The 19,936-nt window shown below is 39.4% G+C and overlaps 1 protein-coding gene across 1 annotated transcript; it reads left to right on the plus strand.

Annotated features, from left to right (window-relative positions):
- Positions 1–1,714: 1,714 nt before the first annotated feature.
- On the plus strand, positions 1,715–19,573 carry LOC124784339 (putative OPA3-like protein CG13603). The gene is made up of 3 exons (XM_047254093.1): positions 1,715–1,910; positions 2,321–2,562; positions 17,508–19,573. Exons 1-3 carry the CDS (start codon positions 1,769–1,771, stop codon positions 17,805–17,807), a joined length of 684 nt encoding a protein of 227 aa, XP_047110049.1. The 5' UTR covers positions 1,715–1,768; the 3' UTR covers positions 17,808–19,573.
- The last annotated feature ends 363 nt before the right edge of the window (positions 19,574–19,936 follow it).

A 19,936-nucleotide genomic window follows, 5' to 3' on the forward strand; every position in this document is an offset into this window, starting at 1 on the left:
TTTTGTTAATGTGGTCAATTACATACTTTCTCTCATCGTCACTAAAAGCATTATTTTTAGTACCAAGAAGGCCTGTCTGGTCCAAAGAATGGATGTTCTGACCTAGAGCTAATTTTTTAACCATAATATCAACCCCTCTCCTCGACTTTTGAAGTCCACGTATGTTTAGAAATGCTACTTTATGAACTATTGCTTCAAAATCATATACACCACACTATTAGATCTTCTATTTCCATCACTATTCTTCGTGTATCTACCTTTAATTGGGATGACTTTGGTTCATCCAAAAAAATACGGATTTTGGAGATCATAGTTTTTCGTGCCCCAAAATTCTGAAAATATTTTTCCCAAGTTCTCGTGGAAGCTTTACAAAACACTGTTTCTTGCACTCACAGTCATGACCTATTTCCCATAATTATTCCTTTGTTAACCATTGCGTATTCAAGGCCAGTCTTCCTCTTAGGTTTCCTTCCTTTGGTTAATTTTATTTTTTTAGAAGGAACATTTTCATTTCCACTCTCCTGCACCTCCAATGGTTCTGTCATGGTTTGTGTACTTTCAAGATTCGCCTGTTTTTTCCTTCTTTTTCCAGCGAACTGAAAATATCAACAATAACACTGTAGTTAGCCTATTAGCTTCAGAACTGTAACTTTTGCAAGTGTTCATTTCACAAGTGCAAAAGATGGTAAGCCAAATAAATACGTGCAGACGATTGAAAAAAGTAGTTCTATGACCTCACTTTTTGGTCCCATCGCCCCCCCCCCCTCCAAATCAACCAACCAAAGTAATTCAACAGCTTATAATGCATAGAAGATAGTCTAATAATGTTTTAAATTACGCCTGTTTATTCATAATATGCACAAAGAAATGTGATTAGTTTTCCAAGATCAAAACACGTTAACCAACATAATCTAAATGTATGCTGAGCCAAGTACTTACATTGGTGATATTATGATCTTCATCGCTTTCTTCATCATTGGATGAATTATACTCACTGCCAGATTCTTCAAATAATATATTACTATCATTAAGATCTTCAGAATTCAATTACACTCTGGGTTTCCTTTGCCTTTTAGAGGAACAAATCCCACTAGACCCTCCCACTGCGTCTGTGGGATACCAACGTATTAATTTTAGATGCTGCGATTGTGGCTCAGCAAAATGTGTATTACTCTGCCATCTGTTGGATTTTTGCTGGAAATACTAGGTATCCTGGTGGCTTATCACATGGACAGTCTCAGAGTTATCATAGCTCAATTTTTAACAATGTGTAGGGTACCATGTTTTTTCTCCCAGCTCTTCAATTTGAAGAAGTTGAATTTGTGCTTTGGACTCTGTTACATCGTTGTATTTTCTTCTGTTTCTTATAAGTTGTATTTTCTGTTAACTCATAATTAAAACGGTTACAAATTATGTCAAGCGGCGTCAGTGCGAGTGATGTGCAACAAGAAGCGACTTGCCATATCGCGATTTTGGAATCAGGTAAGAACGAATATATGTCATGCAGTAGGTGCACTTTAGAAATTGCTCTTAATTTCACCTTATTCATGTATTTTTCAATGATAATACTATATAGTGGGCGACTATACAGATCAGACTGTCTTCGTGTTGAACGGCGCGTAAAATCAGGGAAATTCGAACGTCCCGCCAAAACTGCTCGCTTCGTAGCCGTAGCTGCACTTCAGGGACTTTGCACATCTTCCTTGAGTTTCAGTTGGGTTGGCGAGCCTGGGGGCTAGTATGCCGAACTGATCTCGCACGCGTAGAAATGGTAGTGGGTGCTTTTCCAATAGCCAAACTCGGCTCTTTACTGTTGCGACAAATAAGTAAACCAATAGCAAATGCTGTCAAAGAGCGTGCCAAGGCTAGCCCTTTTTTTCGCACTTATATATGTATGCCACCAGCACAGTGTAAGTAAATTAGTTTCCTAATTGGAATGTAAACACAGCAGATTACTCATCCTTAGTTGTCACCAATAAACAGAAAATTGCAGTTTGTGTTTAAGGACAGTTGTAAAGTACCGAAATGCGTAGTTCCGCCAGCCATAAAAAAAAATATTGTTTTCACAGCTTTGTCAAAATTTTATTCCCATTTAAGTGTGTGTTTTTATTCCATGGTTTACTAAGGCTGGCATTTTTGTTCATTTTCACGGAGAAGATGTGTGTAGCTGTGTAATTAAACCACAAATAATTTTCTTGAGTATCCATGTAAATACTGCCTTGTTTAGAAGCCGTGAAAAACCCCAAACCTTCTCTTATAGTGTGCAAATAATATAAACATTTTGTCCATTCTAATAGCCATCTCTGTACCTGACCTGCAGTCTACAATTGGTGCGAGGTGAAAGCAAAGATGTGGATAATGAACCTGGGTAAACCTGTGAACATTCCAAGCCTGAATGAAGCAATGGCCATAGAGCTAGGTGCAAACCTGCTGGGAGAAGGAATTATATTCGGAGTTGCTGCTGGAATACTGTACATAGAGTATAATAGACAGACGAGGAAGGAAACTGCAAAGGAACAAGCTCGTAAAGAGGAGCTTGATACACTTCACTATACAATACAGGTGATGTACATTTTTTAATCTATCATGTAACAATTAAGTTTAAATTAAGGCATCATATAAATGTTATTGATTGCAATGAATCTTGTACTGATTTTGTGCCCATAAAGAAAACGATTTGTGAAATACATTCATGCTTGGCACTTCAGCAAACCAGATGTGCCTACATAACTAAAATAAACTTGTCTGGTGTATTGTGCGAGCAATGCCAAACATGAATACCAGTCCTGCTACAAGCTTTTCATTTGTTGATTTTAGTATACAGTGCTCTAATTTTGACTGCTGCTATATTTCTAATAAGTTAGAGAGCAAAACACACACACACACGCACACAAGAGACACTTCTGCATGCTAGTTATAAAAAATGCTAATACTTTAATTATGAAAACTCCTGACAGTAACAACAAAAGGGCAGGATACTATTTTTCAATCAAAACAATCACTCTTTTGATGATGTACATTGGCTTATAAAAAAGTGAAGCACACAGAAGGCATGGTCGAATGTGTCACTTTGTACATGGGTACACCATCAGATGATACATAAGTGATTATAGTTAAGATTGTCTATGATAGGTGGAATGGCCACCATGTTGGATTAGTGTTGTCCATATTTAATGCTGTTACCATGCTTCCTAGAGTGTACAAAGAGTGTGAGCAGTGTCAGTTGTTGAATGTTCACTATGAGGAACATGGAAGTGCAGTGTACTCACTCGAGACAACATTTTCAGCACCTGGCCGTTTGAAAGGAGCCTCATTACAGGTCTCTATTTGACTGACTGGTTGAATCATACAATATCCAGATTTGTGGGGAATTTAATTGTGACAGTGGGTCCTATGTTGGACTGCATCGAAACCTGAGGACAGGCTCTGGTTGGCCACAGCTGACCACAAGTAAGGACCACCATATTGTGCACTAAGCAAATCATCAGCCTTTCAAATTTGCACCTGCCACTGAAGAACAAGTAATGGACTCCTTGCAATATTCTCTGCCCTCCTGCACCATTGGTCAGAGACTAGTGGCAGCCAAGCCAGGAAATTGCTGTGCCATGCATAGACTACCATTGCCACCACAACACAAATGGCTCTGTCCAGAGTGGTGCTACTGTGATGAGGAAACATGGATTACTGTTGAATGGTGTCACATTGTGTTCAGTGATGAATCACTCTGTTGGGCTACACTGGGTGATCCCCGTCAGTGAGTATGGCAACAGTATGTGGAGGTCTCATTATTCCAGTGTTTTGGAGAGGCACTGTGGTGTTACTGCTGGTGTCAGGGTGTGGGGAGCCATTGGGTATGACTTAAGGTCACAGCTAGTAAGGACTGAGGGAACAGCATATGAACATCCTGAACATCCTGCTCCTCGTATGTAATCACTTTTGTGACAGTATCTTGGTGACATTTTTTCAACAGGACAATTCTGTTCCACACAACAGGTGTCACCATGAACTGTGTTCGTGATGTTGAGGTACTCCCATAGTCTGTGTGTTCTCCAGGTCTGTCTCAGTAGTGTGTGGGGACCAGCTCAGACATCAACTCCATCCTAGTGCCAGTATCCAGGATATGAAGGGCCCATTGTAACAGTTGTGGTCAGTTTGCCCACTTGTGGTCAGTTTGCCTCAGGAGTGAATACAACAGCTTTATGACACCCTTCCCAACTGGAACATACATCCAATCCAAAAGGGGTGCAATACATAATGATAACTGGGTACATAACACAGAGTCCTTTGTAAATCTGACTTGATTTTATGATCACAGAAATAACTTAACACATCCTCTCAACTTGTGAAGGTTCATTTTGTTTCCTCCTCCCCTTCTGGGTGCTTTAGTTTTTTAGTCAAACAGTGTAACCATTTTTGTGTAGTATACTACCTTGTTAATACCTTTTTTGTATAACCATTCTGGACAGAAAAATTCCGAAAGACCATTACACCATACATACCCACTTCTGTAGCTGAGGTCATTAACTCATGCCAGCTCAGTTCAAATCCTGGTGGTGAATGAGATTTTCACCACCAGTATTTGACCTGCCAGTAGAGGAGAGATGGCGGTGTACATTGTCGGATCATCAGTCTTTGTGCCAATGTCCTGGTTTAAATTTCAAATCTCTGATGAGCATCTCACACTGTTGAAGTTGACCTGTCACTGAGATGGGGATGTCAAGCTTCCCACTTGGATCTGTACTGAATGCCACATCCTCTGTAATTGCAGTGAGTGATGATGTAACCATTGTGGGTCCTACTGTTTCATCACCATTACAAATGGATGACTTTTGTGTATATTATCTTAGCTCTCCGTCACACTGTGCTGCAGAATGCCATCTTGAGAATGCTATAAGGAGGATACAAGATTAGGCCAAGGAACATGGGTACTGTTTTTCACCTATGAAATATCATGTCCTGCATTTTTACAGACTTCAGTCAGTACATCCGTACCTGGAACTGTACTTAGACCATCTACTAGAAGTAGTTCTCCAATGTGGATTTTTAGGATTATCATTGTATAGTAAAGTAACATTGTCATCAGACATACAAGTCAAGGATAATGGCTTGAGGTAACTAAATGCTTTGTTTCTGCAGTGACACCTTGTGGGGAACAGATTGAACGGATTTATTAAGTTTTTATCAGATGATAATTTTATCTCACTTAGACTATGGATGTTTTCCTTGTTGTTCAGCAGTGCCACTTGTTTTATTTATTTATTTATTTATTTATTGTTTGTTCCGTGGGACCACATTTAGGAGAAGTCTCCATGGTCATGGAACGAGTCAATACATGAAATTATAACACGATTGTAGAAACAGATAAAATGAAATATAAGAAACATATTCAGGTGACAAGTCGTTAGTTTAAATAAAGAAAATCAAGAATGTAACACTGGAATTCGCTTAATTTTTTATCTCTTCCAGGAGCTCCTCGACAGAATAGAAGGAGTGAGCCATGAGGAAACTCTTCAGTTTAGACTTAAAAGCGTTTGGGCTACTGCTAAGATTTTTGAGTTCTTGTGGTACCTTATTGAAAATGGATGCAGCAGAATACTGCACTCCTTTCTGCACAAGAGTCATGGAAGTGCATTCCACATGCAGATTTGATTTCTGCCTAGTATTAACTGAGTGAAAGCTGCTAACTCTTGGGAATAAGCTAATATTGCTAAAAACAAACGACATTAAAGAAAATACATACTGTGAGGGCAATGTCAAAATTCCCAGACTATTGAATAGGGGTCGACAAGAGGTTTTCGAACTTACACCATACATAGCTCGAACAGCCCGTTTTTGAGCCAAAAATACCCTTTTTGAATCGGAAGAATTACCCCAAAAAATAATACCATATGATATAAGCGTATGAAAATATGCGAAGTATACTACTTTTCGTGTTGAAATGTCACTTATTTCAGATACTGTTCTAATGGTAAATAAAGCGGCATTTAGTTTCTGAACAAGATCCTGAACATGGGCTTTCCACAACAGCTTACTATCTATCCGTACGCCTAGGAACTTGAACTGTTCCGTCTCGCTTATAACATGCCCATTCTGTCTGATTAAAATGTCAGTTCTTGTTGAATTGTGGGTTAGAAACTGTAAAAACTGAGTCTTACTGTGATTTAGCATCAAATTATTTTCCACAAGCCACGAACTTATATCATGAACTACATTATTTGATGATGTTTCAATATTACACACAAGATCCTTCATTACCAAGGTGGTGTCATCAGCAAACAGAAATATTTTTGAATCACCTGTAATACTAGAAGGCATATCATTTACATAAATAAGGAACAGCAGTGGCCCCAGCACTGACCCTTGGGGAACGCCCCATTTAACAGTGCCCCATTGGGACTGAACATCATTACCACTCTCAATATTGCGGAGGATTACCTTCTGCTTTCTGTTCTTAAAGTAGGAGGCGAACCAATTGTAAGCTACTCCCCTTACTCCATAATGTTCCAACTTCTGCAGTAATATTTTGTGGTCAACACAGTCAAAAGCCTTCGTTAAATCAAAGAAAACACCTAACGTTCACAACCTTTTATTTAATCCATCCAAAACCTCACAGAGAAAAGAGACTATAGCATTTTCAGTTGTTAAGCCATTTCTAAAGCCAAACTGTACATTTGACAGCAAATTATGTGAATTTAAATGCTGCAGTAACCTTGTATATACAACCCTCTCGATAACTTTAGTGAACACCGATGGCATAGAAATAGGTCTATAATTGTCAACATTATCCCTGTCTCCCTTTTTATAAAGTGGCTTCACTACCGAGTATTTTAATCGGTCAGGAAACCGACCACTCCTAAAGGAAAAGTTACAGATATGGCTAAGTACTGGGCTAACATACATGGAACAATACTTCAGTATTCTGCTAGATACCCCGTCATATCCATGAGAGTTTTTGGTCTTTAGTGATTTAATTATTAACTCAATCTCCCTCTTGTCAGTATCATGGAGGAGCATTTCAGGTAACAGTCTCGGAACACTTTCTTCTAAGAGCGCTATATGATTCCCTGTTGGGACTAGGTTTCTATTTAGTTCACCTGCTATATTCAGAAAGTGATTATTAAGTACTGTACATATATGCGACTTATCAGTAACACGGACATCCCCACTACGCACTGATTCTATATTCTCGACCTGTCTCTGCAGACCAGCCACTTCCTTTACGACTGACCATATGGTTTTAATTTTATCCTGAGACTTAGCTATTCTATCTGCATACCACATACTTTTTGCCTTCCTAATAACTTTTTTAAGCACCTTACAATACTGTTTGTAATGGGCTGCTGCATTTAGATTTTGACTGTTTCTAACGTTTTGATATAATTGCCACTTTGTTCTACAAGATATTCTTATCCCTGTAGTCAGCCACCCAGGCTGCCTGTTTGTGCTACTACCCTGTTTTGAACGTTCTAACGGAAAGCAACTTTCAAAGAGCACGAGAAAAGTCTTGAGGAAAGCATTATATTTATCGTCTACTGTATCAGCACTATAAACATCTTGCCACTTGTTCCTTGATAAGGTTTACGAAGGTCTCTACAGCAACTGGATCAGCTTTCCTAAAAAGTTGATAACTATATTTAACATGTGTTGCAGCACAAAAATCTTTTAGACTTAAAATTTGTGCATCATGATCTGAAAGGCCATTCACCTTTTTGCTAACAGAATGCCCTTCTAATAATGACGAATGAACAAAAATATTGTCTATGGTTGTTCTACTGTTCCCTTGCACTCTCGTTGGAAAGAATACGGTTTGCATAAGATTATATGAATTAAGGAGGTCTACCAGCATCCTTTTCCTTGCACAATCACTTATACAATTAATATTGAAGTCACCACATATAACTAACTTTTTGTATTTCCTATAAAGTGAACCAAGAACCTCCTCTAGCTTTAGCAAAAATGTTGTGAAATCGGAGTCTGGGGATCTATAAATAACAACAGTAAGAAGTTTAGCTCCACTAAATTTAACCACACCTGCACAACATTCAAACACCTTTTCAGTGCAGTACTTTGAAACATCAATTGACTCAAATGGGATACCGTTTTTCACATACATGGCTACTCCCTCACACCGCAAAGAGCTCCTAGAAAAGCTGCCAGCCAACCTGTATCCCGGTAAAGGAAGCCTCTGAATTATCTCCTTATTTAAGAAGTGTTCAGATATACCAATAATTTCAGAGTCAACATCTATAAGCAGTTCACTAACTTTATCTCTAATACCTTGAATATTTTGATGAAATATACTAATTCCCTCATTAATCGGGTACCCAAGCTTTGTAGAAAGTGGTTTCTTTGTTAGAGAGACTTCCCTTAAGCAGGAATACCTATCAGCTGACTTCAATCTAAAAAAGGTACAGCTCTAACACCCACAACTACCGGAATTTTCCCATGAGTGATCCCACCACCCCCACCTATGCTGTCACCTATAAGTTTTGCCAACCTCCCCTTCCCATACCTGTTGAGGTGCAGGCCATGTCTAGTGAAACCCGTCCTACTGATAGACTCCACCGACACCACTGAAATGTGACTCATGCCTTCTGTCATCAGCGCACCCCCAAGTCTCATGTTATTACGCCTGACGGCTGTATTAAGATGAGGCCGATCGTGACGCTGAAACAGTTCCACGAAATGCACATTCGTGTTGCCAGTCTGAGTGGCTATCTTTTCCAGGTCACCATCTATGTCATACTCCCCATCCCTATCAATACTATTACCAGCCCCACCCACAATCACTACGTGATCCTCTTTAGTAAAATCCCTACATAACCCCCCTATGTTAAAAGTCACCTGAGCCAATCCTGCATTAGGCTTCACAATGCTGGTGACCTGGTACTCACTCCCCAAAACTTCCTGCAACTGCTGGCCTACACCTCTACCATGAGAACTACCTAACAGCAGAACCTTCGTCTTTCTCTTAGACTTTGCAACTGTCCTAGCCACCGTAACTGCTGAGGTCTGCTGCATACTTCCTACATCTACAGCTACTAGAGATTCCTCTCCACTAGACTCTGACAGTTGGTCATATCTATTACAAATACCAATAGTAAAACTATCTGAAAATCTCCTTCTCCTAGCAGATCTCTTGCCAACAGCCAGCTCCCATTCCCCAACCCCCTTCTCCCTCCTCATCATATCTAGCTCCTCCTGTGCGTTTTTCAACTGCACCTGAAGGGCACAGATCTTACGCTCCTGCTCCTCTATCAACTTACTCTTGCTACATAACCTGCAGTTCCAAGAGAGGATCTCACCAGAATGCCCACTGGCTTCCCCACTGCATTCCCCCCAGTGAAAATACTTCGAACAAGTCTCACACCGCAATCCACTACTCACGAACCTACGGCAAAGCCCACACTTCTCACTCATGGTAAAATTTTACAATTATTGAAGCAAGAAAACAACTTTATCTAAGTTCCGCTACTACAATAAGAAGATGTTAAAAACTGACTACAATTATCACAAACTTGCTCTACAAGGGAAGTAACTACTATTATTGACAGTATTAATCAACAACAAATGAGAATATAACAAAATACTAACACAGAAAGAAAATCAAACGTCTAATGACAGTAACGAAACTGAAAGCAGTTCGCAAAAATTTCTTCTGAAGTTATTTCACCGGAAAACACCAAGAACACCGGTTGAAGACTACTAAAGTTCCTAAATAAACTACTATACACAAACAATTAATTAGTACTTAGCTTTCGATGCGCCGCTACAGCTGCAACTCTGTTTATTAGGCCCTGTCCACCATAACAGAGTAAGACTAGCAACTGGAGCCTTTCATATGAACCTTGTAGTTAGCCTTTTTGTGGAACCTGTTATCCCATCTTTGAAAGTATGATACCAGCTGCTCCTGATCTACTATGCAATCACTATCAACTAGACCACGGTTATTCTGGTCTTTTCCATAATGAAAGAATCTAGCTGCTTATGAATTGTCTGCAGACAGGCAGACCAGGTGAGGTATGACTTGAGGACGTATGTGGAGAACTCAGATTCCCCCATTTGCTTGTATCCAAAAAAACATGTCTTGGACTTCTCCATGGTATGTCACTAGGCCACAGAAATATGGATGGACTGCACTGTAGCACTGAGGGAACTCTACAGGTTCCACTACTTACAAACAGATATTTAACTCTTGTATACCATGATTATCCACTTAACAAAATTGTTTATACAGATGATTTTAAAGTCAGTAACTTTTTTGTATTTTTCCTTTTTCTCAGTTCAGTCCCCAATTGGTGTTTTCAGTCATGTACTAAATATGTTAGAATGCAGCTTTCCTTTTTCAGATTAAACCCTTCTGGAGTTGTTCATCTAGTATAATGTCCTTAACAATTATGCAACTATTCTTTTTACTATATAAGACTTAAAATTTTTAGACATGTAACAATGGATTCTTCTTAACAGATAATATTCTTTCTTCACAATACTAATGGGAATTTGTAAATGTGGAGTTTGTGTTCAGTTACTTTGTAGCATGGATAATAGAAAAAAACTTTCAATTTGGCTGTCTTTAAAGATTGCGTTTCCTACTGACATTAGAATACTGAGGGGGAGAGCTCTGTGGTCATGACTCTGGACTCCGTTCAAGAGGACTATTCTTGAAGAAGACATGGACTTAAATTCCTGTTCTGCTGCCTAGATTTAAATTTTCTATGGTTTCACTAAATATTCAGCCCTTGGGATATTCCATGTAAAGTAGGACACATGATATTTAAAAGTTTGAAATTAGGTACTTTTATATAGGTTTTTGAAATGGCTGGACTTACTACTGTATGGCAAGAATGATTTGAGAACATTATTGCTTTCCTTCCATAATTTGTAGCCATTTATATAATGCCATATGTTTTTCATATGATGCGAGTGGGAATTATTGGAGATTTTGGACCTTCATTTCAACTAACTGGCAGGTAAGAGTTAGCATATCATTCTACATCTACATCTACATCTATACTCCGCGAGCCGCCTTACGGTGTGTGGCGGAGGGTACTTATTGTACCACTATCTGATCCCCCCTTCCCTGTTCCATTCACGAATTGTGCGTGGGAAGAACGACTGCTTGTAAGTCTCCGTATTTGCTCTAATTTCTCGGATCTTTTCGTTGTGATCATTACGCGAGATATATGTGGGCGGTAGTAATATGTTGCCCATCTCTTCCCGGAATGTGCTCTCTCGTAATTTCGATAATAAACCTCTCCGTATTGCGTAACGCCTTTCTTGAAGTGTCCGCCACTGGAGCTTGTTCAGCATCTCCGTAACGCTCTCGCGCTGACTAAATGTCCCCATGACGAATCGCGCTGCTTTTCGCTGGATCATGTTTATCTCTTCTATTAATCCAACCTGGTAAGGGTCCCATACTGATGAGCAATACTCAAGAATCGGACGAACAAGCGTTTTGTAAGCTACTTCTTTCGTCGATGAGTCACATTTTCTTAGAATTCTTCCTATGAATCTCAACCTGGCGCCTGCTTTTCCCACTATTTGTTTTATGTGATCATTCCACTTCAGATCGCTCCGGATAGTAACTCCTAAGTATTTTACGGTCGTTACCGCTTCCAATGATTTACCACCTATGGCATAATCGTACTGGAATGGATTTCTGCCCCTATGTATGCGCATTATATTACATTTATCTACGTTTAGGGAAAGCTGCCAGCTGTCGCACCATGCATTAATCCTCTGCAGGTCCTCCTGGAGTACGTACGAGTCTTCTGATGTTGCTACTTTCTTGTAGACAACCGTGTCATCTGCAAATAGCCTCACGGAGCTACCGATGTTGTCAACTAAGTCATTTATGTATATTGTAAACAATAAAGGTCCTATCACGCTTCCCTGCGGTACTCCCGAAATTACCTCTACATCTGCAGATTTTGAACCGTTAAGAATGACATGTTGTGTTCTTTCTTCTAGGAAATCCTGAATCCAATCACAAACCTGGTCCGATATTCCGTAAGCTCGTATTTTTTTCACTAAACATAAGTGCGGAACTGTATCAAATGCCTTCCTGAAGTCCAGGAATACGGCATCAATCTGCTCGCCAGTGTCTACAGCACTGTGAATTTCTTAGGCAAATAGGGCGAGCTGAGTTTCACATGATCTCTGTTTGCGGAATCCATGTTGGTTATGATGAAGGAGATTTGTATTATCTAAGAACGTCATAATACGAGAACACAAAACATGTTCCATTATTCTACAACAGATTGACGTAAGCGAAATAGGCCTATAATTATTCGCATCTGATTTATGACCCTTCTTGAAAATGGGAACGACCTGCGCTTTCTTCCAGTCGCTAGGTACTTTACGTTCTTCCAGCGATCTACGATAAATTGCTGATAGAAAGGGGGCAAGTTCTTTAGCATAATCACTGTAGAATCTTAAGGGTATCTCGTCTGGTCCGGATGCTTTTCCGCTACTAAGTGATAGCAGTTGTTTTTCAATTCCGATATCGTTTATTTCAATATTTTCCATTTTGGCGTCTGTGCGACAGCTGAAGTCAGGGACCGTGTTAAGATTTTCCGCAGTGAAACAGTTTCGGAACACTGAATTCAGTATTTCTGCCTTTCTTCGGTCGTCCTCTGTTTCGGTGCCATCGTGGTCAACGAGTGACTGAATAGGGGATTTAGATCCGCTTACCGATTTTACATATGACCAAAACTTTTTAGGGTTCTTGTTTAGATTGTTCGCCAATGTTTTATGTTCGAATTCGTTGAATGCTTCTCTCATTGCTCTCTTTACGCTCTTTTTCGCTTCGTTCAGCTTTTCCTTATCAGCTATGATTCGACTACTCTTAAACCTATGATGAAGCTTTCTTTGTTTCCGTAGTACCTTTCGTACATGATTGTTATACCACGGTGGATCTTTCCCCTCGCTTTGGACCTTAGTCGGTACGAACTTATCTAAGGCGTACTGGACGATGTTTCTGAATTTTTTCCATTTTTGTTCCACATCCTCTTCCTCAGAAATGAACGTTTGATGGTGGTCACTCAGATATTCTGCGATTTGTGCCCTATCACTCTTGTTAAGCAAATATATTTTCCTTCCTTTCTTGGCATTTCTTATTACACTTGTAGTCATTGATGCAACCACTGACTTATGATCACTGATACCCTCTTCTACATTCACGGAGTCGAAAAGTTCCGGTCTATTTGTTGCTATGAGGTCTAAAACGTTAGCTTCACGAGTTGGTTCTCTAACTATCTGCTCGAAGTAATTCTCGGACAAGGCAGTCAGGATAATGTCCCTGTGCCTGGCTCCAGTTCTGATTGTGTGACTATCCCATTCTATACCTGGTAGATTGAAGTCTCCCCCTATTACAATAGTATGATCACGAAACTTCTTCACGACGTTCTGCAGGTTCTCTCTGAGGCGCTCAACTACTACGGTTGCTGATGCAGGTGGTCTATAGAAGCATCTGACTACCATATCTGACCCACCTTTGATACTTAACTTAACCCAGATTATTTCACATTCGCATTCGCTAATAACTTCACTGGATATTATTGAATTCTTTACTGCTATAAATACTCCTCCACCATTGGCGTTTATCCTATCCTTGCAGTATATATTCCATTCTGTGTCTAGGATTTCATTACTGTTCACTTCCGGTTTTAACCAACTTTCCGTTCCTAATACTATATGCGCACGATTTCCTTCAATAAGAGATACTAATTCAGGAACCTTGCCCTGGATACTCCTGCAGTTTACCAATATTACGTTAACTTTTCCTGTTTTTGGTCTCTGAGGACGGACGTTCTTTATCAACGATGATAATGTCCTCTCTGGTAAGCCGTCAGGTATTTTATCGTTTCGCCCAAGGGGGGGTCCCTCTAACCTAAAAAAACCCCCGTGTGCACGCCACACGTACTCTGCTACCCTAGTAGCTGCTTCCGGTGTGTAGTGCACGCCTGACCTGTCTAGGGGGGCCCTACAGTTCTCCACCCAATAACGGAGGTCGATGAATTTGCAACCATTATAGTCGCAGAGTCGTCTGAGCCTCTGGTTTAGACCCTCCACACGGCTCCAAACCAGAGGACCGCGATCGACTCTGGGCACTATGCTGCAGATATTAAGCTCAGCTTGCACTCCGCGTGCGATGCTGGTTGTCTACACCAAATCAGCCAGCCGCCGGAAGGAACCAAGGATGGCCTCAGAACCCAAGCGGCAGGCGTCATTCGTTCCGACATGTGCTACTATCTGCAGCCGGTCACACCCAGTGCGTTCAATAGCTGCCGGAAGGGCCTCCTCCACATTACGGACGAGACCCCCCGGCAAGCACACAGAGTGCACACTGGCATTCTTCCCCGACCTACCCGCTATTTTCCTGAGGGGCTCCATAACCCGCCTAACGTTGGAGCTCCCTATAACTAATAGGCCCGCCCTCTGTGACTGTCGGGACCTTGCCGGAGAATCGGCCACTGGCCCAACAGGCGAGGCATCCTGTGGTGGCTCGGAAACGATGTCATCACCACTAGGAAGCACCCCGTACCTCTTGGAAAGGGGTAAGGCAGCTGCCACGCGGCCAGATCCCACCTTCGCCTTTCGGCCAGGCACGCGCGAGCCCACCACTGTCCACCATTCACCCTGGAGTGATGGCTGACCGGTAAGATGCTCACTGCCGGAAGACGCAGCGACATCAGGGGTTCCATGTGATTCCAAGGCCACCGAAGTAGGCATAGGTCTCACCACAGTTGCCCCAACGCCACTACGAGCCGACGCCTGCGCCTCGAGCTCAATGAGCCTAACAGACAAAGCCTCCACCTGCCCCCGAAGAGTGGCCAATTCTCCTTGCGTCCGCTCACAACAACCACAGTCCCTACACATGACTATGTTTACCCTACTCTATACGGTGACAAATTCCCAAGATAATCTTCTGATGAGCTACTCTGATAATCAAGAAACACTCACTGAAATACGAGACGCGAAAACTACACTAGGTTTTCCCAGAAAAACTATTTAAAAGCTAAGCGCTTTCTGTTCTAAACGATCAAGAAAACACTAAGAAATCTAACACGAAAACTACGTAAAGTTTTATCAAGAACTGTTAGTTACTATGCAGAGCAGATAAACACAAATAGAATCCCTTCCTTAGTGGAAGGTCGTAAACAAAATGCAAAATAAACGCTTTATACAAACAGTACTCCCTGCTGCTGGTGCTCTCGCTCTGGCTGTCACAAGACATTATTTATATTACTGTTACATACCCTAATGTACTGCATAAAACTTTCATGTAATAAAGTTTTTATACCAAGAGAGATATAAGAGATAAATTTATCTTGTTCAGTCATTTACTTTTAATGTAAAAACAGTTGTATTACTTTCTAGGTTAGAAGAAGAGGATACCTGCAGCAGCAGAAAGACAGAGGGGGAAGGGGGTGGGGGTGAGTTAAAGAGTAAAGGAAAATGTGAAGAATTTAAGGAGGAGCATCTGGAAGAAGCTCAAAAAACATAGCAAGTCAACATAAGCAAGAACTGTTAGTAGAAGAAAGAAGAGCCAAAAATAGGGAGAGGGTTAGAAAACATAGGCAACATAAGATACAAGATCAGCCAGCTAGTAAAGCAAGTTTGTCGCCATATAAGTCACATAGTGCTCCGGATAAAGCCATGGCTAGAGTGCTGCAGTTGCTTACATTAGCAAGTTACTGTCAAATATACCTGAAAATGTGAAGGTAGTTTCAATCTGGTCAGATGGACCTGCCTCTCAGTTTAAAAACAAGTACTGCTGCTGCTGCTGTACCTCAATTTCAATCATTTCATAATGTGGAAGTCTATTGGAACTTGTTTGCTACATGCCATGGTAAAGGAGCCATAGATGGAATTGATGCAGTTGCGGAATGGCTGGTGAGGAATGCTGTAAAAAAGCAAAAATTCATTGTAGGTGATGCATCAGCTTCCGCTCAGGTGGCTGCAAGTACCACAACTATGCTGGTTTTTCATGTGTCTGCTGATGAAATTCAAGGAATCAATGTGAAACTCAATCACTGCTTTCACTACAAGAAAGGAGTACTACAAACATATCTGCAGTCTCCAAAGAATTTTGCTGCTGCAGATCATCATATTGGAGAAACTATAGAAAGTGTGAAAATTGGAGACTGGTACAAAGTGGAATATGACAGTAAATACAGTGCTGGAGAAATACATGCAGGTTTTGGAAATTCTTACATAATCAGTGTGCTGGCCTCTATTGGAAATGGCCAGTAAAACATGATGAAATTGTAAAGAATATTCATCCAAATGATCTTGTCAGTGCAAGAGGATATTTTCAGTTCTGACTTTTAATTGAATTTACAGTTCATTTTCCCAGATGTCATGCTCTTATTATTTTTCATAGTGTTTGAAAAGTGAAATGTTAATCTTAAGTTTATCTTATTTGGCATATAATGTCATATTTTCATTTTTCTGGTTGCAGCAAAAAAGTTTTTCAAACAAGACGTAGCAAGTAACATGAGTCATGTAACATTGTCAAGTGCCTTTTTCAGTATATTACAATATTTCATAGGGTATAAATATTTTTAGAAATCTGTAACTCTCTCTTGTTTGAATGCCAACCTAATGTGCATTTTCTGTGATAAAAACCAGATCCATACTAATAGTTTGAGGACAGTTTTGACATAAAGTGCACATTAGGAGTAGGATGGCCCAAATTTATAACATGAGTCACAACATGAATTACATTCTTGTTTTTTAATTTTACTGCTCTTCCCTGCATAAATAACACTTAAAGATTTTTGCCTGAATAACACAATTTATAATGATGATTTACAAAAGAAAATGTGGGCTTATAGATTGATATCAAGTGAACATAATAAAACACTGATTTCAAAATGTAACATGAGTCACCATGGAATCTCCCTCTTTGAAATGAGCACAGCTGCTTTCCTGCCTCATCCTTATCCAATTCAAACTTGTGTCTGTCCCGAATCAGCTCAATGTCAAGCCATGTGCATCACAGTTCCTTTGTAATCACAGTTCATTTGTGACTGGTTTTTATTTCCCATGAATAGCATTAATCTGAACATGGACTGCCACTTATATATTAAGATTTTTACTGAACTTACTGTCAGAGTAGTGGACAGATTAAACATGTATACAGGCATAATACCAATTTATTGTGGCTACGTAGTGTAGCTGAAACTGATAACACATTTATGGTTATGTCTCTGATAATTTTTACATGTTCGTTAATTCCCCTTGCATGGTACACTGGTGGGAAAGTTTTTGTGGTTTTCCATTTTTTTATATATATATATATATATATATATATATATATATATATATATATATATATATATAGTTTGCCTTTTTTTTGTATGGTTTTTGTATCCAAGTTGGGATAGGAAAATTCCATGTTTCTTCCCCATTACCTGTGTTGTATTTGTAGAGAGTTTGCAGTTCTGAATTACTGTTGAATTGATTGTTCTTCACGTATTAGTAACATTTCCATTTTACAGGAACTCTACTTTACTACAGAGCGTCAGGATGCACAGATACGTGAGCTGACACGCATGATTGTGGACTTGGAATGTGAAGTAAGCCACAAATCTTGGCTTGGACGGATTAAGCATCCAAAGCATGCACATCACCCTGCTCCGGATACTGAGATGCATATAGTACCTGACCGACATCACCATAGTAATGAGACCAACCATGCAAGTTCAGGAAAAATGGCAGAGAAAGACAATGAAAGTGAAACCAGTTTTGTTATGCGTGCACTTGAAATGCTTCGTGCTGATATGGAAGGTCGTCGATAGTGTATAAATCATTTATTTTAAACGTGCCATGAATGGCAGATGTAGCAAATATGTAAAAAGAAAAGACTGTCTTTTGACAACTGTTGAATCACTCGTATGAAATTATTTAAGAAGTAAATGGGATGCTGCTGTATTTGGCCAGTTGTTCCATAAATAACAATTTTCTGTATAGTGAGAATTAAGAGAAGCAATGTTGTGTTTGCTGCACATTCACAGTGCAATACGTTGTAGTAATCTGCTGTACGGTGCCTTCTTTAAGTTGACATTTTATGTGATAGGCAAACAAGTGTGGGAACAAGTCTTCTTAGACATTTACACTAAAACATAAACAAGCTTCAATTAATATTTGATGTCCCACATACCAGATTTATTCATTCTTTTGGGGTACTGTAAATATTCCACTCATAGCTGGCAGTGAGGGATAAAATTAGTTTTGCATGTTTATATTGATTAGGGAGTTTTGATCTAAATTGGTGTGTGGCTTGTTACCTATGTGATAAGGAAGGTCCGGTGGGAATAGATACCATATGTAGTTCTTGTGCAGTGAGAGAGAAAAAAGAAATTAAAAATCAATGTGGTTATAAGACTGTTATGCACCAATAGAGACCAGAACTCTCCTCCGTCTGCTGCAAAATGTCAGATCACACACCAGAGTCCAGATTTGCAATTGCATCACACACAAAACATGAAAATGCATTCTGGATAAATTGAAAAGGAAGAAGTGTCAGGATCCGTTAAGTGTCCGAGCCAATAATGAAGCCTGCAACATTGTTTGTGAAATAAAATCCCCATAAACGTCATGTACTAATATGAGCAAAACCTGTCTTTAGTGTTTTTGGGTGGTATGTGGCTGCAAGGACAGAGAGAAACAGTTCCAATTTATGGAGATATAGCTTGGTCCAAAAGGAGAGCAGCTGGTATCTGCTAGTCCCAGAAGAGCGGGGCTGACACTGGCAGAGTGCCAGGTAATTCCTTTTTTATATTGAGTTATTTAAGATCTGTTACTGTTGTATGATATCTAAAGTAATTTTGTTCACTACACAAAAATACTGATCAGAAAGAAGCACACAAGTGAGGCATACATTACTGTCATTTATTTTTTTAGAATTTTTCTAGCAGTTTGGATAAATATTGTGGACTGTGTATCTTTTGCACTGTAATGTTGAAAGTGCTGTTCGGTTTTATTTTAGTTCATCTATGTTCTCATTTTCCATTTCTTGTTTCTTTTGATATTAAAATTTAAGGAAGTGGGAAAAAAATGGCAGTTTGTGCTAAGTGTTGTGAAGTTACAGCTTTTCCTTCTCTAACATTTGTCATTAGATCAATTATAGGACCTGGAGTTAGTGACATAATTTATTATATTGTTGACTTTGTCATGCAATGAAATTCAGTTAATTCTACGATTTACTTGTATGAAAAAGAAACTTCCATTTTATTCTTCAAATGGCAAAATTCTCATTTGTTTGAAGCACTTAACTAAATAAATGTTATTGATAGATTGGGTAACAAACTGTTCTTGTGATCAGTATGCATTAAAAATTAAAGCAATCAGTATTGTAATTTTTATGTTTGTAATGAATACATTTCTCAATGGATTTCCCTATGTTAACAGATGAAATCAAACAAAAAAAAGTGAACAATTTTGAAATCAGTGAACTTTTTATTTTTACAATTTATTTAATTCTTGCTATGATAAGTTGATTGGTTTCATATGTAGCATACAAATGATAACTTTCCAAATTGTTGTGGAGACAAACTATCAGGCTTGCATGTATCTCAAAAATATTTATTAAAAATATATTTTATTAAATCTTCAGCTTGTTTAATGAACGGACATTATAAATTTACATCTAATCATGCAGAGGGCAGTGTATTTCATAAATGTCTAATGTAAGTGCAAACAAATACTGTTGACAAGTGATGTACCCTAATGACCTTTGAATTTACAGCTATCTCTTGTCCTGATGCTGAGTTCATATATGAATATCATTGAAGATCAACTGCATTAAAGATCCTTAATGATATCTTCACTACTGTAGACAGAAAAAAGAAAAGAAAAAGATTCAATGATATTGAGAATTGGAGCCCAGATTCCAACAGAGGAAGGACTATTTTACTAGATTCTTCTC

Source organism: Schistocerca piceifrons, chromosome 1 (assembly GCF_021461385.2).
Source record: "Schistocerca piceifrons isolate TAMUIC-IGC-003096 chromosome 1, iqSchPice1.1, whole genome shotgun sequence".
In the NCBI taxonomy this organism is placed as follows: Eukaryota; Metazoa; Arthropoda; class Insecta; order Orthoptera; family Acrididae; genus Schistocerca; species Schistocerca piceifrons.